Consider the following 24,951-nt stretch of genomic DNA (forward strand, 5'->3'; position numbering starts at 1 on the left):
CGCGCTACTATCACCCGGTTGCCCGGTGTTTAATTGATTGTGTTTGCATCTGCATGTGCATTCGATTGCTGCTGAGGATGGCCGAGCGCGGGGAGCCGCGCCGTTAGTGGGGTTGGCGTTGCGGGGGCGACGTGTGGATGCGATTAACGTCCGGTTTTGATGAAACGCCCACAAACGCCGTTGCCTCGTGCTCGACGTTCGAGATCATCGAAGGTGCGGAGGAGATACACGTGAACGATCGATCATGCTCGAGGTTGGTTTTAATGAGTGCACGTAATCAGTTCCCAAACCACCACCACGCTGGGAGGGCTTGGGATGGAAGGCCTTATTTTGTGCATAATATTGGGAGTACTGCAATGGGTTGGTTGGTGAGCTTTTGGTGCACTGTGGGCTCATCATTTATATCTCGTATTTGGCGCTAGCACAATATAAAAACGATTGTTTTGGATGATCGGTTGTTTGGAAAACAAAGGTTGTAGTCTCTGTAGTAAATCAACTTAAAATAATGCGCTTTATCAAATTGCAATTTCCCAAAGAGATATTCGGCAGTAGATGATACAGAACGTCCGGAATCTAAATTGCTATTTTAACAGTATATATTTTCATATGCATGCGCTGTTGGTTAGCATTACTTGTGGAGTTGTTGGTAACTTGCAACTACGTCAAGTATTGAGCACAAGGCCACACGCGAGTATCTTCATTGAGGACGAAATACGTTTGCCCTTTCCCGGTTCAACCGAGTGCTGTTCGTAGTGCGATTTTATTTTCACTCCGTCCACGCTTCGAATTATGTTTATGACGATCATCAGCATTCAATCCATAACCTTCGAGCGAACCCCTTGGGGGAGTTATCGTGGAAAGGGTATAACCATTTTGCACTCTGTACGACCCGTACCGTTCACGCGTTTTTTTTGCGCTTCTTCTCTCCATGCCTGAAGAGCGACAGATAAACGTCGCGCGGGAGTTGAAGATGCATCCGGAAAGCAGGTGGCCACCCCCGTGTGCAAAGGGTGTTTGTTTCCGTGCCGTTGGGGAAGCATGCACGATTTCGAACAATTCGCGACATTAGCTCCGGCTGTTTCGATGCATCTAATGGAATTCCGGTGCATGCACATGCTTTTACACAATGGCGTGGGTCGCGGCTATCGATCCAGCGGGCGAGCTAACTGGCTGGAGAGGAGAATTGTGCACCCTTTTGGTGCTCCCTTTTGCTCCGATTTGTACCATTTTACGGGCCCGAGGAAGTTGAGCTCGTGGAAGCGTGCCGGAATTTATTGCGAGCCGGGCGCGCGCATCATAAACCCGGACCGAATCAAGCGCTGGTCATGACACACGGTGGCCATGGTGTGGAATTTTAATGCTTAAGCCAACGGACCGTGCAGCAGATCAACCGGGAAGTGGCAAGCGGGAGGGATGGGACGGAAGAGGATTTAAGTCAAGGTGGTGGTTTGCTGTTTTGTTTGTTTATTTTTTCTCTTCTTCACCGTGCATTGTTGTTTGACCTCAGTCGGGGAGAATGAAGTAAAAAAAAACACAGACACACGTAGTGTTAAAGCTGTTGCAGGTAAACTAGCCTTCTGCGTGGATCGAGGTTTAAAGATCATATTTTATGCTAGATTGGACCTCATCGGAAGCGATTTATTGCAGCCGTACGTTTCGGAAATTTGTGTGGCTTATTATACAAATGGAGTCTTCTTCACACACATCGCCCAAAAGCTGTGACTGTTGGACTTGAAGCTTGATTCTAACCTATTTCCTACACATTTTTCACCCGTCAGGCACGACGATGAGCATGAAAGGATGGAGCGAAGAGAACGGGATAAACAGGCCCGTGCCCAGCTACAGGCCGAACGAGAACCGGAACCAGCAGCACCACTATTCGCAGCGCCGGTTAAAGTGGTAAGTGGCTCACACTGCAAATGGAGTTCTGTTTCTTGGTGGTATTGGTTTGCATTTCTTTCTTTTTTCCCTCTCCGTTGAGAAGCATTATCCGTTCTCTAGACAAGGGCAGTTTCGTTTGTTTTGCGGCGATCGGAAATCAATTTCATAATCGATTAAACGAAGTACTAGCGACCATTAGGTGGTTGAGAGGTGTTTAATTAAGCATCCCGCACGGAGCATGTTGAACTGTCGGATTTGTGGGAATTCCCGGAAACTCCCTTCGCAAGGCGCCTATTAGTTTCCGGCGGGAAGCTTCCGGTCCCGAACGTCCATTTTCCCACTGCAATTGCGCCCGTAGATTGTCTGCCACAGGGGGTGAGTTGGAGCGTATTACTTGCTCCGCTGCCCTTGTTGTCCTGCCGAGCATAACAGCAGCACCGGTTGATCAGAAAGATCGGCCAACTTTATGGCTTTGGCGGGTGGTCTTTTCCAGCGATGCTTCGGTATGGTTGCTCCGCCTCGGGGCTTAAAAAGTCAAGCCTCGGTATGTCCGAAAGTACATCCGGTAACTTCTTGCCGTTTTCCTGTGTGGCGGCGTCAAGATATTTGTTCCGGTCGGCACACGAACTCCCACGGGAGAAGGAGGGTGTGTTTGCAGCCCTTGAGGGTAGTTTGGGTTTTGGGGAGGAAATTTTTGAATTCACCCAAATAACTCTCTGCCTCATCCACCCAGCATGCAAACCCCATACGTGGGCTCTCTTCACCGACATTGGTACGCATGAGCATGCATACAACCACTTGGGGCATGTCAAAGTGGTATGAGTTTCGGATTAAGGGAATAGAAGGAAGTGGAGCCAGCTCTGCTTCGAATCTCTTCCGCCGAAGCCGAAGGATGATACGCTGGGCCGCCTTCGTTCCTCGCAAGCGCATGAAGAAGTTCAATGTTTATCCAACCATGAACCGGTTGGGTGAGGTTTTTTTTTTATTCTTCTTGCCGTGCTTTCGTGCCTCTAACGCTCGTTGTGCCCTGCAGTCCAACGGGACGATGCTCGTTCCGGTGTGTTTGAGACAAGCAGCTGCTAGTTGCAGCCACCGGTCGTCATCTTTCCGATACGGTGCAACTGTTTTTGAAGTCTCTTCGATTGCACACGAGCTTGCAGAGATGGAGAGAGAAAGAGGAAGAGCACGAGAGCGAGATAGAATGAAAGAGAGAGAGAAAAGTTTGTATCTCTATTTTCCCCAGTGGAAACGCTTTTATCACAAAGTTACCTAAGTTTTCTGATCCATGGCAATCCAGGGTACTTCTGCTTGTGGTTTTCCTGCAACTTACCTCACAAACATGACGTGGCTTTTGGTTCGATAAGTTTTTAGCACACAAAAATCTGCACATGCAGTTCGATTTTGCTTGTTGGAATGGATAAAATTTGCTGCACATTGATCGCTACCATTTCCACCGCGTTATCCCGCGGATTGCAATTGCTCAACTTTCAATAGCGTTAAAAAAAGGAATCATTTTATTGAAACCCTCCCCCTTGAAGTTGGTTACTTTCCTTTCGGAAGCATGTTTGCCAGCGCACGGCACGTAATCGCTTTAGGAAGCCGCAGTTCCCTACTTTGATGTCGATAGTCTCGCTGCCGAAGAAATCGCATTATCCGTGTGCACGTCCCCGTTTTGCGTCTACCGTTGCTTTCGTCTTACGCCTCCGTGGCTCTGTGGACCGGTTGCATCGCTTGCTCTCGCTTCGCAGCATTCCGAGCGAGTACTTCAAAATGGTTTTACGTTTTACGGCCACCGGAGCGTGACGAAAACTGGACGCCTCCCGTCGGGCCTCTCCGGTCTAACCCGGGTCTTCCTTCCGGTTTCCACGAGTATTTGTTTAGCATCGCTCGCCGATGCGCGCTCTCGTGTGTTTATTCGTGTTCTCGATTTGGGTACTTCGGCTGGAATTTGTGACCCGGACCCGGGGGGCTGTAGGGGTGTCCTCCAACCGGGTTTTCATACTCAAGTTTAAGGAAGGGGTGAATATGCTCGTAAAAAGATCCCCCCCTCATCGTTACTGACCAGAGGCGCGTGTGTCTGGCCAAGGGCCAACCTTTGCCCTCATGAACCTTTGCAATGAATGGACACCATCTTCTCAAGCCGCTGGTTCCGTTGGTTCGTCGTCCCGGAAGGAGGGGAGTTCCGAAATGAGGCCCTTACCGGTGCGAAGAGTACGGTGGAAAATGATGGGAAAACTCTCTTAATTCCCTTGGGGCCCGGTGCCACGATCGTTGCTCGCTTTTCCTGTCGAGTGGGTGGAGCACCCGAACGTGGGGGTTGCGCTCTTGTAGCAACCGACGGAGCCTCCGATTCTGCCCGTTTCGTTTGACGAGACATGGACCATCTAGGTGTCTGTCTTAACATTCGAATCCGGATGAGCGGTGGTTTGGTGTGGCTCGGGAGTGGGGAGAAGAAATAGCAAGAAAAGTTTTCATCCCTTTTCCGAGCATATTGCTGTGTGCGACGTCACCTTACCATCCTCCGATGGAGAAACCTCGCTGGATTGTCATTTTCTTGCGCTCAAAAGAAGAAGCGTTGCATTTCTCGTCTTTCGCGTACATGTTCTACACTACCTGTTCGTGCAGGACCCCGCACAGGATGCAGGATGGGTCGTGAAGTGAACTGTTGAATCGTCCTTTCCTTTTCACTATCCGCTTTACAGCGAGAGTCTGCAAATGGTGTACGTGTATTTTAGTTTTTTTTTTCATATTTATTTTTGTTTTCTAGCTCTTCGATGGCGAAATGTGAAAGATGCAATTTTTCGTTCGTTTCGTTGGAGAAAATTGGGAAAAGTGCCGACAGCAGTACGTGGGCACACATGTAGGGAAGGACGTCAAGATGAATGGAACTTTTCAAAAGCAGTGTAATACAATGCCTGATTTATGGAACCCAGTTGGTTTCAGTTGAACAGGATCGCCGTAAATTCATCATTGCAATTCTATCCTAAGCGTACATTCGTACACGATATAAGCGCAAGGGAATTGAAATTTGCCTGAGTGAAAATTGAAAGCAATCTTCATACGATTTTGTTCTCTCGTTTGTTTTTGAATGCTTGTGCCATAACGCAATCATGAGTGTCATCCATTTCAATGGAATGGCACTTGTCACAAGGGATGATATTCATGCGCATTCGTCACGATTAACAAGAATATATGCGAAGCTTAATTGATGCAAACTGCGAGCTCTTTTTCGCGGTAACGCTTTCCGCCTTGTGATGCTTGGTTCAAAACAATAATGAAGGGGCAAAGGTACATGCTTGAGACACGGATAATATTTTTCATAAATTAGTATAACTTTACGGATGGTTCATGTTCGTACGGCATGATAAAAGCGTGTGAGTTTGTGTTTTTTTTTCATACCAGATGAAAAAGATTTGTGATCGTTTTAAATAAGTAATGCAGTCACGTTCGTGGTGATTGCGCCTTGTGCATTAATTACCATGAAGGGCGCACGTGCACGGTAAAGGCTTCGTAGCTGTGTTGGCGAACGATAAAGCTATGGTAGCGTTTTGCAACTTTCTAGCCGCGCGACGGTCGCTTTGATGGTGATACTTCACGATATCTGATCTTCTGGGTGCTGTCGAGGCGTGGTTTGGATTTTTGCAACCCTTTGACAAGTGCAATACCTTGCTTGTCGATACACGATGTGGGTGAAATCCTTTTAATACACATCATGCTCGCTGAGCATCGTCTTCTTTTTATGGCGAGGATAAAGCCGGAGAGTGCGTCGATACAAGCAGACATAAGGATCCGCTGTGTGTAATAAATATTCATTATTTTGCATGTATCAATTTGCATTCAAAAATTGAGGGTTTCAAAGTTCCCCCTTAGCATCAAGATATGCCATGAAAACTCCCTATTAATGGATGAATTTTGCACCTCGTTGTTAGCAACATACTTTATGTTTTATCTCGCGCTTGCGTTTGAAGTATTCGATACGAGGGAAAATCGTTTGATATATTAATATACATAAACATACATAAAGCAGTAAATACACCTCGTAGCTAACTAAATAATGTTGCTACCGATTGAAGACAGTGTGTAAAAAAATCAACTTGCATATTACTCTACCTGCCCCACGAATTTCAACCCTTCTGTTTTAACGTCTTTACCCTCTGTAAATATATTTGAATCCCGCTCAATTCGTACTCTCGAACTGGCCAAGAGTTCCTGTTTTATCTTGCCGTGCAATAATCAGGATCGCAGTACCAGCGGTGGTAAACCGCCCTTACATTTGCCCGGCGGCATGCAACTGTAATGAGAGCACCGGAACCATGGTGGGGCGTTTTTCAACCGCAACGGTTTCAACCGCATCTGCTCCATTCGACTGGCAACTCTCGGGGTCTAATATATGCGAAGATTCAAGTTCCGTCTGCTGGGAGGTTTCACTCTTGATGAGCTCGCACCCGGTCCGAGATGATGCTGCAGCAACTTTCGCGATGCTGACGGGAAGGTGATTGTACCTGACAAAGCAAACACTAATTACCATAATTAGTCGTTGGAAATTGTTTCCACCGTGTGCTGCGCTCTAGACGCAAAGTGTTGCGAGGCCGCGTTTTTGGGCAGCAAGTCCCACCGTGATGATGCCATGATGGCTCCCTGAAATGGGGCTTCTCCTTGCAACGATAGCCCTTACCCGGGCAGGATATTCCGGTACGGTTGGTTTGTGTTGGTTTTGTGCTCACATCCAAGTCAAACCGTCGGTGTGAATCGATATCTGTTCGAGCAAAAGCTAACCTTAGCAAAATCAACACCTTTCCCGGGGCTTTCCCGTGGCTGGCATCGTTTCCGCGCGCTTTGCGTGCCTGTCGCTCACCGTATCCTTTGCGTTCGGTTGCTGTGGCGCTGATTTAGGACGCCTGGCACGGGATAATGATGACGAAGACGCGATTGCTTTTTAATGAGATCGTGGAATCGCAGTCGGAGGGTGAGATCTGACTTTTGCATCGTGGAGCTTTTTTGTCATTCCTTCCTTTTTCCTTCATCCCATTCTGCGTTCTTTCCTAAATCACCCGTGAAAGGACGACTGTGTGACATGCGGGGAAAATGGTCCACAAGATGTGCTAAAGTGTTGGTGTGTGCGTGTGTGCTTGGGGCAAAGAAAGAGCGAACGTGTCCTTTTTTTGCGGTAGTTCCGTTTAAGCGTTTACTGACGAGTCGTTGTGTGAGGGGTTCGATGGTAATCGTTCCCCATTGTTCCCAAAGGACTTTTGATTTTATTGTGAGGGAATCCTTTTTGCGGTGTGTGCCGTTGTGTGCAACACATTGTCTACCTAAGCCGCTTGCGAAGAATGCTCGGGAAAGCACTTGGTGAAAGTTCATTTGATTGAATATCTGGGGCATGTTTGGAATGTTCGGTTTCGTGAAGTTCCTTTATCTGCACCGAGATTCTGTGTTCCTTTTCATCACCACCTGTTCCACTGGAGCAATCACTTCAAGAAAACCCACAAAAGCAAGCGTTAAATTTATACCACAATCCTTGATCACATTAAACGAGTGAAGCCGACCATACCACAATAAGGTCAAAGAATCGATTGATTCTCTTTTCCAATGCATTTCGTAGCCGGGTGAATAACCTTTGGTATTACTACAATCTCACTATAATGCTCGCTCTTCTCCTGTCCAACGTCGGAGCCATCACCAGCTTCCTTTGGAGTTCGTTTGGTATGAAATAATTTTCCTTTTGCACTACCCCAACGGATGCACAGCCTCATCCAACGCCGTAGGAGGACCCTGCCGGGGTTAGTTTTCCCACTCACGAAGCCGACACTCTGTCGTTAGATCGGTAAGGAACGGTTTAACCCTCTACCGCACGTTTGCCTATCCGACGCCTCGTGCGCAACATTGCACCCTCCCCGCGCACCTCGTTCACCCGCGTCGCACCTTCGGTCGATGGTTATAAATGGAAATAATTGATCCATAAAATATGAATGCTCGACAAATCTAATCACGCCTGGCGATTAAATTTGCGTTCGAAGAGGCAAAGCATTGCGGTGGCAGTAGTGGAGCAGGGGAGGGGGGGGGGGAGGGAGGGGGGAAACGAGACGAGGACGACCCAGCGACCTTTTCAATGCGGATCTGCATCCATCGTGAAAATGGTACCCCTGGTTCGATGAAAAGCAGTCAGCCCAGGGCGATGATGATACCGTTGGTCTGTGATGGACCGTTCGGAGTTGTTCGTAGAGCAGGCAGCATAGTTGGGGAGGAATTATCAAAATGTTGATGGTGGTGTGGTAGCATTCCACCACCTTTCGGGGTGTGCTTCGTCGTCGCATGTCTAATCGAATTTGGTTTGGGAAAAATGACAGGCCGGACAGCTTAGGTAAGTGGGAGATTGGCGTGATGGAAATTTTGGAGATCACTTCGTACCATGTCTTGTCTATGGATGGTGAAATGCGCGAACCTTGTTTGAGGTTAGATCTCTTATTTTCTCATAGTGAGATAATTCTTTCAAAAACAGATAAACATCGTGATATGAATAAATGTGAATGCTTTGATTTAATGTATATGAAGAGAGTTCTTCGATCAATGTTTCCTACCGTTTTTTTTTCAAATAATTCATTCTTTATGAAACTACAAAAGTCACTTTACGTTAAAATTAACACTCTACTGCCAAAGAAAATAGAACCGTTTAGTGAAGCGACCATCGTAACAAGGCGGAGCAGATCTGTGCAGTGGGAGAATTCATGAACAGACCAAACTACAGATTTGCAAACCGGAAAGGCCCCGGATTCGCACGTAGGTGGCATAATCAATGAGGCAAAGTACGTCAACAGACAGGCAACGTTAAAGAGTGAGGTGCATACGTGTGTTTGTGTGTGTGTGTAGAATGCACAAATGCAAATGGCATCTCGTTCGTCGGTGCACGCTGCACTCCCATCGGTGGGTGCCTTATGTTTAACCCGATCGTCCGAAAACTTGAGCATTCCCGTCCCACTCCGGTGCTGCGACATGTCAAGAAGCGCACCTCTCATACACCACGGACGGACCCCCGGGGGGAATAATCAACCTCGACCAACCACACACACATCCATGCACGGGACACCAATGGTCGCCCTAAACGGGGAGAGACTTCGAACGGACAGAGCATGATCCGGTTGTTGCAAGTTTAATTACACATCGTTCTGCGAGTGCGAACAGGCGGTGCATAACTGCACCGGAGCACCACTGGGTGGTTGCAAACAGCGGCACCACGGCTTGTTGCGGGTTGGAAAAAATGCGCTTTCCCGAAAGAGAGCCACGCTTGATGGCAATGCCTTACTGGAACCTGGCTAGCAGCAACGCGGAGCTGGTGAAGGCTTGGAACCTCGTCTTTGTAAGTGCTCGTTGGAGGCGAAACTCATCGGATGTTTATGTATGCAGAATTGCATTCACGTCAAGGTTAAAGTTTTACTATTATCTTTGATGATCACAGGCTTCCGCGAGCAGGCGGGCTGAGCTACGGAGGTGGTCTCTGGTGGTGCTTTTTTCCAGTTGGGGGCAGAAATTATTGAGGTTTTTGTTCGTCCGTGGCACGTTGAAAATTCTTTTTCATCGCCGTTACAAGTTTCCCTCGTGGTCATATTAATATCCTCCCGAATGGTCGCTGTGAGCTTCATAAAAGTGAAAACAATGCTCTGTCGGTTTCCTCCCGAACCATTTAGCCGCCTTTCGTTTTTCTTTAGGTCGAACGCCATTCTCTCTTGGGGAATTGAAAAAAAAAACGCTCGTCGAACAGACGATGTTGCATAAGCCCTTTTTTGGTTGCACTTTTCTCGTTCTCTTACCATCGGTCTGCAGCAGAGAGCAAAAGTGGAATGTTTTCCAACTTATTCCTTTTTTCGTTTCCGAGTGGCTTACATTCATCAACAACTTATTCGGATTGTTAAAAATAATAATTCCGATTTCATGCCCAGTTTGGTGTAAACGTCTTTCGGTTGCCCTTTGGCGATGCATTTTTGTCGGTTATTTTTTACCTGATAATATATAGCTCTGCATGCAGTGTCATAATCATGTTGTCATGAGTTATCTTCGGGTTCTCTTTGTGCGTATTTAACCGCTGAGAAGAATATTTCGGCAAGTAATGAAAAGAACCCGGTTTACGACGTAACACTCCTTTTGCGGCACGGTAAAAAGCATTGCAAATTAAAACGAACAGTTTCCCATGAGCAAATAGCACATGTTGGCGAGTTGGAGTGCATCGCTCAGGTCAGGCTTTTTTTGGTGCTTGGCGAGCATATTGTGTTCACATTTATTACGCGACGATAAGCTGCGTGTCATCCCCAGAACGTACGGTTCCATTTGCGAGTTTATTTATTTTTGAAATGAGTAACGACCCTGTGCCGGGTGCGAGCAGAGAAAGGGTGTCATGGAGGACGCGAAAGGAGCTTCGCCTGTACATGCTGAGCTCGTGGATAAACTCGTAACGAGGAAAGGGGTGAAATTCTACTGATGCAACATTCGCACGAGCATCCTTGCTTCGGCAACGGCACGAGTTCGGAATGTGCATCATAAACCTCGTCGGCAGCACCTCGCAGCAGTGTCTTGAATTTGTAAAAAAAGAAACAACCGCGCTGCAGTGGAAAGGAGTGAGGTTTTGGAGAGTTTTTTGTTGCGCCACCAAACAAGCGAGAAAATGCAAAATACATTCCCTCCAGCAAACTTTACACGAAAGTTTTACTGCCATACTCATAAATGGGTTTTTTTTCTGGTCTCTTCGAAAAGCATCGCCAAATGGGAGAATGGTGTTTGCTATTTGCTTGTTCATTCTTTTCCGATTTCATCTGAAGAGTGGTGGAATGCAAAGGAAAATACATTATATAACACTAAATGTATGTTGTTTTTGTCGAGTATCGCCATACATCAATATTAATGTTCGCGTATCACTTTGCTTGGTGCATGTTCGTTTATAAAACATTGATAAACATGTTTCGTTTTTGACACGTTAAATGGTTACATATTCATATACAACATACTGATCACACTGCTTTTCTTATTTATAATATAAATATAGAAAAATTTAATTACATTTTCTGCCCTTCTTTGATAACAGAAATTGCATACATTACTCGTTTTTCGAGGGCTTGTCTGTCGATGGTGCTCCAATTTTGTTTTGTAACTCAACAAAAAAAAAAAGCGAAACTAGTCCTCGTTGAGCATACGAAAATACTGTTCCTTTTAATTTCGTTTCGCAGCACGATTGCTAAATGTGTTTATCTTCCAACCCGGGCCCTTAGTACGTTGTTGATTGTCCTAGAAATAGGCGACCAACCGCTCGGTAACACTCTCGATGGAGCAAAGCAACACACCAAACTTCAGTTCCACTCCGTACTCTTTCCCGTTTGAGCCACTGCCATGGATCTGACCGGCGAAAACTCGTGCCAACCGGAAGGCGGGAAGGGAAAATTGAAATTCAATTTTCCATTTCGCTCACGTGCACCGGCTCGCACACCGGCAGTCGCCGTGATAAAGGAAGCTTGTGTGTTGGTGTGTCCTTCGGCAAAAATCCGGCAGAAAGGTGCAGAACACGCACGTGAGTGGGTGTTGCAGGGCTTCTCTTGCCGTGAACGGCGGTGGAATAAGGTGTACGTGACAAAGCATGAACTCTTCGGAGCGCGCGGTACTTTTTATCGCTATTTTGTTCGCCTTTGGGCTGATGTGGGTGCGGAATGGCGAGCACAGCGCAAGTGGGTGTAGAAAGGAGGGTTTTTTTTGCGCCCTGTAAACCTGTAACCACAATACACGAGGATGAAAGGGTTCGCCCAAGTGTGTGGCGGCGTACATTTTCCGCTCGTTCCGCGGAACGAAAAACGATGGACATCTAGCCGCGTAAGTAGCACCGTAAAATGTGTGGGGAAAGCGAAAAACGAGGGCTGGTTGAGTGGGTTGTAATAAATTACGATTCATTTTTTTCTGCTTTTCTGACACGGAGCACGTAAAAAGGCGTTGGAAACGGGACGATTCCAGTGGGAATATCTCGAGCGCTGGAGGAAAATTCGCTTTGTTTCGCCAGTCACGCCAGCCCAGACGGCCTAACGGAATGCTCCACAGCAAATGTCCTTTTATATCCTCTAGCTGCGTCTGCCGAGGGTGGAGAGTAATGGTCGGTGTCTAGAGAGCATCTTTGCTGTTTGTTTTTGTAGAAAAAAAAAACCCTTGGATGAAACTGTAGAAGGATGGTTATCCTTGTACAACGCAAATAAAGTGACGGTAAATAATTGACAATACTTTTTATTTAATTCATACGTTTTGCAGCTGACATGCTTTAAAAATTGATGTTCTTTTAAAGCTAGTGTTTGATAAGCAGTGATTTTCTATGAAACACGACGTAGAAGATTTTTTTCTTTTGTTTTTCAAGTGAATGGCTTTGTTGTTTTTCATTACTTGTGTGTTTCTTCAAACTTGGTACCTTTTCGTTGATTTCATTGTTACTATAACATTGTTTTCGTTTACCTTCCACGAATACGCAAAATACTTATTAACGGGATGTTCATGACTCCTGTGCCAAGCACTCTGAAGCCGTCACTAGAACTGTAAAGAAGGAAAAAAAGCATGCAAACTTCGCAGAACCATTTTTGCCTTCCGCAGACGCGGTTCCCCTTCTTGACAGGGCCGCATTTCGTCTGCATTGTTTCGGTGAGTGGTTTCAAAACAAATTAGGCTTCGAATTTCAAAATCCACCCTCCGCATTGTTGTTTCTACCCTTCGCACTCGTCCCGGATGTCAAAATCAGCCGCGACCGCTCGACAACCTGATGCTGGCCTTTTTAAGCGAAAAAAAAAAACACAATAATAGAAAGGGAACCATTCCTTCCTGAGGTACGGAAAACGAATCTCCCAAACGAAAGCGGTTTGTGGGGGCAGCTATTTCCAAAGCTCTGGTTCTCGGGTTGGGTGGGATTGTTTTTGAGGGTGAGGCGGAAGTTTTCCGCGTGATTGCCTGGCGAATGAACCTTGTGCTTCTTCCCGCGAAACCTACTCGATTTGTAGACGTGATTTTGCTGCACGGACGAAGCCTCTGGCCGGTACGTTTGCGAAGCTCCGGGACAAAGGGAGCGGGCGTAAAAATTATAATAGTCGAACACATTTTCCACCACCACTGAAGCGAGCTTTGGCATAGAAAGGATCCAGCTCCGTGGAAACACAGCCATTCACCATTCTCTTGTGTTCGCCACGTCTGTCGCTTTCTTCTTCCATTGGTCCGGTGGGTGCATTATCCGTTATTAGCGTTTATCAAGACAGAGGCAGTGCTAAAGGCTAACGCGAACCAACACGGGGGAATTTGCGCGCGCTGGAAAGCGTAAGCTTTTAAAAATAAATAAATAAAACTGTGAAGTTCCGGTTGTGGAAATCAGACCGGGTTTGGGTAAGCGCAAGCGTTTCTCCTTATAACGGGGCTTTTCGGCAAAGAAAATGCCTGGAGGTTTATAATTTTTACCGCGAATATATTCAGCGGAAGATACGATCCCGGACTGCTAAGGACCGAAAAGGGCTCTTTCATTAGTTTTATTGTTCACTTTCCAATCATCGCCATCATGCTTGATCGTTTTCCATCTCTTTGCCCGTCTGTTTGGCGTATCGCATTGTCGCTCGCTTAGTGGAGAAATTTTCTTTCGGAATTACCACATTTTTCCTCTGCCAGTTTGCGGTTCACCGACCGAAATGGTCGATGGGTTTTCTTTTTCTAATTGTTTTCCGTCCTTTCTAGTGGTAGGTTTGATTTTTTGTTTTGCTGTTTCTGCTGCTGCTCCAATTTGCAGTCCTTGCCGTGCAAAGGCGAGCGAATGCAGTGATTGTGAAGATTTTTTTAAAGAACCTTTCAATGGTGCTTGAATTTTCGTTTTCCCTAACAACAGCTACTCGGTGTATAGGCTTCTCGGAAGGATGTGTATTTGTGTGGCGATAGGGCCGGCTTGGAAGAATCAATTCCGAGCAGATTGTACATGTTTGTGTGCACAATTGCTCTTTGCTAGTTTCCGGTGTTGGAGGGAATGTAGTACTCGGAGAAAATTCATTAGAGCATCGAATCCTCCCGAACTGGGGCTGGAAGTGAAGCGCGGCTACGTGCGGTTTGTTGCAACCGAGAGTTTTCTTTTTCCTTTGCATAACAGCAAAAACATAGAGCGCAAAAAGCACGGTCTCAGGACGGAAGCCATTGTTGGCTGTCCTCGATTCGATTTCTCTTTTTTGGTTTCGACCATTCGGAAATAATAGTGCTTCCTTTTGGTCACGTACTAGCGTCGAAGGAGCGACCGAGTGAAGCACTAGAAAAGGTCATTGGCTGAACGTCATCAGATCATTTCCAATATTTCCGTTCCCCATGATTTTCATTTGCTTCAACACCGTTTGAAAACGTACGTTTGGTAATTTTTTGCAATCTCAAAGTTGATGTGTGGAGAATAACGTAAATAATATATATATATATATATATATATATATATATATATATATATATATATATATATATATATATATATATATATATATATATATATATATATATATATATATATATATATATATATATATAATGGGAATAATCCAATAATCTGAATGATAAAAGTTATTCATGGTTGAGTTGATGTTAATAGTGACATTATATCTTTGATGTTTTTTGAAACTAATATATTAATATGTATTGAAAATTTTCTTCAGAATGTTCGAAAATTAACAAAACGATTTCATTATTGGATTTAAATCAATTTTTAAGTACTTATCAAGTATTAAAGCTTATCAGCTTTGTCTAGCACTACTCATACTGCGTAATATTCAAGGTATGAAGCTTGATGCTCGTAGTTGAATAGCTGCAACCATCAATTAATGCTAATTCTACGCAATAAATCGCGGACAATCGACCTAGAAGAGGAGACGGTATACGGCATATGCCGAGCAGCTGCTGATGGGGTTTCATTTATGTTTTAATTTTGGACAATATTTCATCTCTCACGCCCATCGCTGAACGAGGTTACGAAGTCAATGCTTTACCCTGCTGCTCTTTTCCCGCCTTGAAGTCCTTTTTGCATGGGTCTTTCTCTCAGTTTCATCTGCATGAGTGAAAGTAGTAGAACCAGCTGCGCGAGACAATGAATTTATGTATGCCGATTTCGATTGAATGATTTAATATAATCATCCACTTTCCCTGCTCGCCGTTTGTGCTTTAATAATGGTGATTAAATCGAGTGTCCTTTTTTGGTTTTCCTCTATCATGCATCCTTAGCGGCAGTATTGTATAAGCACGACGAGTGTATCAATTTGGGTTTGCTTGGAACGGGACAAAGTTCTCTTGCCGCATGAGCAGGCGTACTAGAACACGGTGGTTTCTGGGAAGGTCGTCCTCTGTAATAACTATCGAAGTGATATTATACGTTGTGTCACGCTATCATTTCCCGTGTGGTAAAGAAAATCGTACATTTGTCTTACTGTGCCGTGCCCGTTAGACATAGCGTGCCGAAGCATTGGGGGCTTGGTCGTCTAGCAGGCTACGAAAGTTTCACGTACCAGGTAGTTAAGCTTTGTTCTGTTGGTTTGCTCTAAGAAAGCATGTGCTTAAGCGGGATAGCAGAATAGGATAGCTTTATTTTCTATTTACTCTTAGGAGGTAGAGTTTTGTGGACGGAATTATACTCAACCAGCCTCCTATCATTAGTAACCGCTATATCCTGGGACACGACCCAATGAACCTCCCTTATAGACCTGAACTTTTTTGGTCGTATCCTTGTTAATAATGTCTTTAACAACCTTGAACTTTCCCCACGCTTACAAGTAATTTTGTACCTTGATCTTGTAACTGTTGGGAGCGTTTTAAGTTATTTGACGATGGACCTCGAGGATGACTCAGAGAAAATGTTCTTTTCATATTGTTACGAGCAATCTCGTAAATGCTGGTAAACACAGTGTGCAAAGTGCTTAGTCATTTTAATGTGCCTGCAAATATACGATTGAGTGATGGCTTGTTACCATCAGTTTTATAATTTAGTTTTTCCGTTTGTGTGGTTTGATTGAATATTTAGTTCTTTTTTGACTTAACGTAGACACTAAACCTTTGCTCAAAAGTATTGTAAAAAGAATCTTTTTGATTTCTAAAAATGTTATATTAATCATGATTATTCTCAATTCGGATATTAATCATCCCTTATCATGATGGCTCTCAGAACGGAAGGACTCGGATAATCATTAAAGCAAGAAAGAAGTCACTAATTCTTGAACCCTCCGCAACATTGTTGGACGAGTTTTAGTCAGGTTAAAATGATGGATGACGGTTAATGAGCGCGCTACTCGCGGTATTCTTGTCCTTTTTCCCAGCATCGTTTTGTTTATTTCACAATTTTTTTTCCATTTCTTACAGTCGTTGGTAAACGAGTCCACCTAACATTGGTGCAATACTCGAGGGTTAAAGTTGTACTATTTCAATCGATTTGTGTAAGATTGGTAATGATTTACTGGAGTTGTTATCGTGACAATTGTTATAATTTTACATATTCATTTTCCAAACTAACTATCTTGCATGATTGCCGTTAAGGTGATATAATCGCCATGTCTCATATGCTTCTAAATTGTACGCATCGTAAATGCTTGCTGTGAAATATGTTTTCTAGGGTGTGTATGAGCCACGTACGTGCTGCCACGGATATAACAGGAAGTATTTTGACGAGTGGTAATGATCGCTTGTGTAATATGTGTCTTCTCTAACACCTTGCGAGAATGTACACCGGTGCAAAAAGGCTCCTTAAAGAGGGCAAAGTGGTTAGGAACGGGGCAGATTCGAGACGAGCCGATGCCGTAGGCGAAGAAAATCAATGTATTTTCTCACCTTGAGAACGAGCACGAGCTTGGTCCGAGTGATGAATTTCCCTGCCGTTCCGAGGCAAACACATTGTAGGATGGTTTCGGGCACGTTCCTTCTACTGGTCCACTGTCCGTTTTTGCTTGCCACTCTGACCCGTGACTCGTCGTTCCGTCTTTTTAAAGGCTGTACACCAGAACAGACTCCGTGTCGTCTAGCCTGTGTTGCCTGTGGTACACGATAATGCCATCGCAATAAATCAAATAGAAATAAATTTACGACCACTAATCTCTTTCTCTCCCGCCCTCGGTGGTTCGTGGTCGACTCTCTGCCGCTGTTTTCCGCTTTTTGAAGTGTGACCTGCTTTATGCTTACTTATGCTTTCGGTAAAGCGATGATTTATTTTTACCGGATAGTGTTCGAACGCGCACGAGGGACAGTGGTAAATATTTTTACGGTAAAACTTGATCTTCGGTTCGGTGTGTTTTTGTGCGACGATGTGTTAAATTCTTATTCGACGCTTTTGTGAAAATAAAAAGTACGACGAAAGATGCAAAGGGTGCGTTTAAGCTGTGAACAGATAACCCGGTAAATAATGCAGATTTAATATAGTTTAGCATTTTAAAATGTGCCATAAGATTGGGAATGAGATTTAATAGCACGGAAGAGAGGCAGCAGAACTCAATGAGCTGGGTTTCGTTGTGTATGCGTGTGCGTTTTGATGCTGTTTTCTCCGTTGGCCAAGCAGGAATGAAAGAAAGCACATAAAAATAAAGTTTTCAACGATAAAGTTCAGCGAAGTGCAACGTGAGAACATGCAGTTCCTTTTCGAACTATTTCTTAACTCGCTGTCGTCTCTTCCAGATGACAAATTCTTCGACGATGGAGTGCAAGTGTGAAACGACCATTAACATTTGATCGCTTTTTTATGTGCGCAATTATAAGATAGTGCCGGTGCTTGCGGTTCTCGTGGCTGAACTTGCAAACTAAGTTTATTATTATAGAATAACAATCACGGCTACTTGATTACGATTTGGATTTTGTGTCATTGACCGACAAATTTGTACTTATTCGGTGTATTTATTTTTATCAGAATAGCTTGTTTGCTTTTGTTCTATCTAAATGATGCTAGCGAAGGCCTTGTGATTTGCATTGCACATCGTAAACGGAGCCTAATTCTTAAACTTAATCTAGCTAATGAGTGCGCATGTTGTACGCTTATAAATCACGTACAACCACAATATCTCGAACGTGTGCGTGAACGACGATCGATATTGTTCTTGGGGTTTATTGTTAGCGTGGCTCGGTGCAATTGGGTGGTGAGTAGATGCGAGAACAATTGCCTGCCTCAAATCACCTCTAATAGGCGTATAATGGCGTGTTTAATTTAGCGGCATTTATTGATTGTTATTAAATACGCCACCTGCTTTTATCAGTATTGAACGATTTTGTATGCAATGCCAGCTATTGCGCAGGAAGAACTATCTTTTACCAAATTTCTTAATGAAGCTAGACCCATCATTTTCCTACATATTCAACCTTTTCCTGTAACATTATACATTTATTTACTAGAGAAAAATATTTACTTTAGTCAAGTATTTTGTTGTTGTGGTTTTCTAATGGTGCTCTGCTCTTGGTGGTTGTTCTTGAACTTCATATTTTACCTTTTACGATCGTGGTTTCGTGGTTGCGAATGTGTGCCAAGGCCACAGTCGAATGGTCGATCAGGTAATTCGGTTGTCCTTCGAGAACTCCCTCTTAAATTGTAGCGGAAAAAGAGTTTCAAAGAGGAAAAAGAAGTTGCATAAGTTGTTCTAACAGACTCAATTCCATTGTTACGCCGAGGGGTGTGTTTTAACATAGTTGTTAAATAATGGTTTTTTTCATGAATTGGCCTTTTATTAAGGTTCTTCTAACGATGGCATTCGGTATGATCGCGGGTTTTAGAGCATTTGTTAATTAAACCTTCATCGTTCGTTAGCTCGTTTCATGCCGTTTCATGTCGTTTCAGTGTGGAAGTTTTTTGTGTAATTTTTTCACAGTTCCTGCCCTGCCTTGCGATCTGGTAGCTCGACGAATGGGTTTAGTCGTGAATCCGTAGAGTTGAATCCGTTGGCAGTGTGGGCGGATTTGGGCATGGCATGACGGGAGCTAATTTGAAGTCTGTTACACCCCTCTGGGTATGGGGCGCTTTTATATCATTTCCGTTGCGGGTAGTCGGATGAATTTCTTGATTGTATAACAAAGCCCGCTTGATGGATGAAATCGTTTCGGAGAGCTAATGGTGTTTTTTTTTGTATCTCTCGTCTTCTCTTAACCTTGTTAGCATGCAAAATAAGACTGGGGTGGACTACATTTTTATGAACGGTGGTTGTTTTTACCAATCGGATTGAACCGGTTCGTAAAACATACTTATAGATTTTGCTTGTGAAGCTACTGTGCCAGCGTGTTCATTCGCCATTATTTTTTGTTGGATAATGAAGGTGTTTGTTGCGGCGAACATATTTACGTCTTGAGATTGGTAACCAGAATACATCACAATGTTTTCATGAGAATCCTAACGTAACTTTGAACGCTCAAAGCTGAGAAGAATCGCGATATCATGTACAACTTTCTTCATTCATATTTCGTGGCAAAAACAACATTCTTGCTGAACGTCACACCGATTATAATCACTCCCATAAAAACAGTCACCGAGACATTGTTGGATTGCTTATGCCTCAGGCAAGTCCGTCCAACGTTGTCTACTCACATTCTTTCTCTCTCTATCTTTGTTTCTTTTTATTTCTTCTCTCCATTTGATTTCCTTCCCTCAGTTACTGCCTGGCGAGTTCCCTTCCAAGTGGAACTCCGCTGGAGCATCCGGCTAGACTATGTGACAATTTCTCGACCGTTTCGTCTCGCCTTTGCTCATAAAATGATCTCCGCCCTTAAAACCGCACATACGTAGACGCATTCATTTCCATCGTCGCCACGCGTGTGCTCCCTGTTGCATCTGTTGCTATGGGGAGTGAAGGACAAGAAGGACTTCTTGTCCCTCATCCTGGCGCACTTCCGCGTTTCGCCTTTTCGTACGGAACAGGTCATCGAGCGGATATGGCTCCGTAATGGTCCTTGGCTCTTCTATCGTACCATCGTATGGTGAATTGGGGGATGTGCCTTTACCGCCGGAACACCGTACGATGGTTATGTGACGCAGCGTAGTAACAGGATCACAATTAATGATCTCTCTGTATCCTGCGGGGGCTCGAGCTAGACATTCCGTCCCAAGTCGAATGGGTATAAACGTTGTATTTTATGATGTCTCTGACCGAGTACGTTCCAGGAGGAAGCGAACACGCGGACAGTAAAATTACATTTCATCTCGTTTTCTTCGCTAAATGGCCGCATTACAAATGTGTTGAAAGAGGCATGCAGCTGTTTTCAGTAATACTTTCAATTAAATTTTCCCTGTAAAAACACATCGCAAACGCATTCATTTAGCCTGCTCTGTCCAGCTGAGAAGGCGCTGTAATGGAACCTGAATTACGAAAATTCGTCCACATCTTTCCTTGCGTGTTTTTCTATTTTAATACTTGAACCGGTCAGCTTAATGCGTTTATAGTGCAAACATTAATGAAACTAATTAGTGTCAATTGTGCGTATCGTAATTCCACCTTACTTACACTTCAGTGACACCTTAGTACAGCTGGCATAAATGTCGCGACTCCCTCATTTATGATTACTTTGTGCGTCTAATATTTAATTCTGCTGTTTTGTCAAATGCAGTAACACCTTATCACTTTCTTTTTATGGGAATTTCATACATTTTTATTAGAAAACAAAATCCATAAATATTTTATTTGTGCTTCATACATTCAATATAATTAAATATTCAATATGCGAGTTTCATTGCCAGAGAGAAAATAAAATATATTGGCTGCGTTATGTGTGACTATGATGTTTTTTTTTTTCCTTTTGCTGGTATTTGCGCTTTCAATGATTATGTTTCTGGGTTTGTACATTTATCGATAGATCACCCTCTCGCTGTAATGTGCTGGAGGGCGAACCAGGAGTGTACGTAATTTGTTAATTGCTGACCACAATTTAGCGTCACATTGATGTGCTGATTAAATTTCATCCCACTACCATCCATGGTCAATCTTCTCTTCGCGACCCATCGACCCTGTCACAGCGTGGGAGGTCAGGCGCAGAGATGATTGCTTCCCCAAAACCATCATCCCTTCCGGTTGATTCCATTTCCCGGTAGTTTCCTTGCCTGGCACCATCAGTACCGAGAACGATTGTATTGGAATGTATTTTAGTTCAATTTAATTACAAACACAAACCGAGGCCCAGTAGCATTATTTTGGATTGCTGTGGGCATGGTTTTGCCGGGGGAGTACCACTCTTCGAACCCGTGTAGAATATAGTCGATGGTGAAATGTGTCAGGCTGTTTTTTGTGCTATTAATTGCTTTCACGTTTTATTATTTAATCCTGCAGGGGAACTATCTGCTTCATTCCGTGGCTGTGTGGTGCAGTTTTGATCTGATTGAATCAAAACGTTCCGTATGTGGTGTTGTATGTCACAACCACGTATTGGAATCTCATGGTGATTCAAAATATGAATCATAGTAGATGTATAGCGATACGCCACGATTATAACGGTTTGAATTTATTTTCTGGGTTATAAAAAGTCGTATCGTACGGAAATTTACATGTTTGATTCATCTTGTATATTAGTTGATTTCTTATAGAAAAATATAATTGTTTCTTACCTGTATTTAATGTACTCAAACATTGCTCTTTCATTTCTTTTCCAGGTAAGTGGATGTTTGATATAGCTAAGTTACTCGTTTGGGCAGGTTTGGTAAGGATGTGTGAACTATTAATGTTTTAAAATTATGTATCGGAAATGTCTTTTTTCTTAACTTTATTATTTAAGTACTGAAGAAATCATACTTCACTACAACGTGAATTTGAGTATTATGGCTACCTTTTGAACTCGTAAATAATAAACGCATCCTCAGTTCGGTTAGTTAGATTTTTTTCTTGCCACACTTTTGTTGCCGATGAAATCGCATCTTTGAAGATGTGGAACTGTTCTGCGGCAAGTGCAATGGCAAGAAAGGTTTATGGCTTCCATTATAGCCGAACGAAAGCTAACGAAGCGCCCATCATACTTGGGCAGGTGGCTAAAGTTCTTGCTTCCTTGATGGTGCTTCACAGTTACGGCGGGTTTTCCTGCTGCCCTCGAAACGTGTGCATTTTGAGTAGATTTTAAGACGGTTCAAGTGGCGTGTACGGGCGAGTACGTAAGCGTGCAAAAACTGCATTACAATTTAGAAATAAGCGATGGTGAGAAATGCTACACCAGCACTCGTCAAGGCATCATTCCTGCCTCCTACGAGAGGTCGAAGGTGCTGAAAGAGTGGTGATAAGTTTGTGTTCATTCAAAGCAAAAGTGAGCAGAAATATTATGTTAAGTAATGCGGTTGAGATGCTGAAAGAGCATGGGCTCGGTTTGCTTGTTACCTCTTTGCAAATTTTAATGGGAATAAACTTTGCACCAGGTGATGATTGTTGAGCGTTTTGACGTCTCGTGAAGCAAAAAATGTAACAAGTGTTAGTGCTTGCTTTAATGAAACTTAAATTAATTTTACATCAATTTATAATGTTGCGCACTGCTGAAAATACATATGAAGAACTTCACCAACAAAAATTCTATAACTGTTATTTAATTAAAATATGTTAAAAATCCTATATTCTAGTCGGTTCTCCTATTTCGCATCTGCCCGTAAGCATATCATTTAGGCATCATTAGCATGTGTTTTACGCCGGACGTGTCAAGGTGTGGCAAAAAAGTGAATACAATAATCTCAATATCGGCATGAAATAGAATAATCGCACGTAACTAATTAATGCCGTGCTACAAACATTTCGTTTCGTTCCACAAGAGCGGGGGCAGAAGCGAGCGTGGGTGTGCATAAACGCGTTGCGAGTTGCATTAAATTACTTCTCCGAAAATTGCATCCAGATCCGCTAGAATGGCGATCGGCGAGTGTCGATGATACCGCCACACATAAGCAGCATTCATTTCCCTAGCTCTGTGAAACGAATGAGACTGTAATCGATGTGCAAATTTATTTATACACGTAGCACAACGCCAACCCTCTTCCTGAGAGGCGATGATCCTCGCGTCACGTGGCCAGGCTGTTGAACCGTAAAGCGGATCCAAAGGAAGGCGTGTTTTCAACCATTTTTTAAAGTTGCCAGCTCCCAATCTCTGGATGCGGTGTGCATGGCGGAGGTCATTTATTCGATAGAACCATTTTTCGTTTGTTGATGTTCGCTTATATCGTGTGCTTGCCGTGGCTCCCGGAAGCGTATCACGTTGGTTACCCTGTCGGCTGCTGTATCGCATAATTACGTGAATTAAATTATCATGCTCTCCATCGTTGTTTGACAAATGATCGAGTAAACAGTGTTCAAAAAAAGGTGTTCTCAAAATGAGCCGAGATTAGATCCTCGAATTCGCTTAGGCGATATAAAACTATTCGATTAAAGTTAAGGTAGGGTGTGATAAATATTCGTTTTAAAACATATTTTACGCTGTTATGAATTCGAGTGCTTGCAAATTTGATAGCTGCTTGTTTTCTTGGCTTCATAAGCAGTACTGCACGAGGAAAATCGGCGTTTTGCGTGAAAAATCCACTGCATCCGGTGGCGTGGAAAGCACAGGGTTGTTTTCACTTAGCGTTAGTAGTTCGTTCCACCAGCCATTCGTACTCACACATGCACGGGCTCAGCTGTTCACGCGTCGCGTATCCGCGCCGCATTTCGCGTTTCAGTGCGCCATTGCTCGTGGTGGAGCTGGTTTTTCTGCGGCATTGGATTGACGTGCTTCTTGCGTCACTTCAACAATCCCGCCCCTGACCGGTTCGCACTTGATGCTACCAGAGGCAGCTGCCAGCGCGTGTGTTGGTATATGCGCGAAGGGTGCCCCACAATCGGTGGTGTGCGTCGTGTTTGGGCTTTTGGAGTGTCTCGTTGCGATTGCCTACAACTACCCCTACCAATCGGTTGTTGCCTCACGTGGCCAGGCGGGATAGCTTTTTTCTTTTTCGCGTGATTGTTCAAGCTTTCCGCAGTGAGCTGTAGCTGGAACACACGCTTCTAACGCATTTCTAGTTTATTAAGGAATATATCATCCATTTTTGATAAAGCACATATATCGTTTATGCTCTCATGTGCTTAGCAAATGTTTGTTTTGAACGGTAACCTCATCTAGTTGACTCCTTGCTCTACTTTGATGGCTCATCAAACAGTCATTGCCGATCGTCTAGTTCTGATTAAATCCGACTGCAAGGGTGCGGGCGCGTTTTACTATTCAACCCCCTTAATTGATCATCTTGATTCTTCTTCATTTCAGCAACGCGCCACGAACACATCGGCGCCCTGGTTGCTTGATTGGTTTGAGCGAGCCTTCAAGCCAAACCTGCACATTATCTCGATTTTGTTGATGTGTTTGTCCTTGAAACGCAAAAAAAAAAACAGCTTGGGGTGGTTGGGTTCAAATGAAACTTGCGCTGCTAGTGTGCTGCTCAAGATCAAGGATAGATTGTGAACATTTCTTGATACTGTAAATTAAAAAAAAATATCAATGGAATGATGCTATATGCATTAATTGAGGAATGATAGAATGTGCTGCATCTTCCAGTTGCATCGGAATACTGGTCATTTAGGTGCAAAAAGGAAGTGATGGGAAAAGAGAGCGATACACATGTGCATCAGTGTGTGGTGCAGGCTTAACGCATTTCGTTTGTGTACATTTATTCCATCGGTTATTGAGCCCTTATGCTTAGCCGTCGGCGTACGAACGGCAGTGGCATTACTGAGCGAATGGAAGTCGTTTGCAAATGAAGCATTTTTTCCAAGCCCGTTTTGTTTTTCGTTTCTTCTATTCGTACTTGTTGCTGTTTTTTTTCACCTTCGGCCTCTCCTGAATGGAGTAAACAATTCAAGAGCTCTTCAACGCTGAACTCCGATTGAGAAGTATTGGTGAACGGCTCAATGCTGTGCTGGCCTTCTGGTCTTTATCAGCCTCTGAAGTGGCAAGGCAGGAACTGGAGGAAGGCAAGCGGTGTAGTAGAAGGCTATAAAACAACATTCGTATAGAAAACATCATGAATTTTGAAAAATAAACGGAGCAGTAAAACGAAAGTGCCCCTTACTGCAAGAACAGGCAAGTGTGTTGTTGTTAGTGGACTTATAAAACCAACTTGTTGCA

At 43.9% G+C, this 24,951-nt stretch overlaps 1 protein-coding gene across 1 annotated transcript in view; it reads left to right on the forward strand.

Moving 5' to 3' along the window:
• Positions 1 to 24,951, forward strand: part of LOC128725613 (AF4/FMR2 family member lilli) — a 60,939-nt gene that overhangs the window by 14,927 nt on the left and 21,061 nt on the right. Inside the window, exon 2 of the mRNA XM_053819370.1 lies at positions 1,779 to 1,899. Within this exon, the coding sequence (XP_053675345.1) occupies positions 1,779 to 1,899 (121 nt within the window). The remainder of the gene's footprint in view (positions 1 to 1,778; positions 1,900 to 24,951) is intronic.

Source organism: Anopheles nili, chromosome 3 (assembly GCF_943737925.1).
Source record: "Anopheles nili chromosome 3, idAnoNiliSN_F5_01, whole genome shotgun sequence".
Taxonomy (NCBI): domain Eukaryota; kingdom Metazoa; phylum Arthropoda; class Insecta; order Diptera; family Culicidae; genus Anopheles; species Anopheles nili.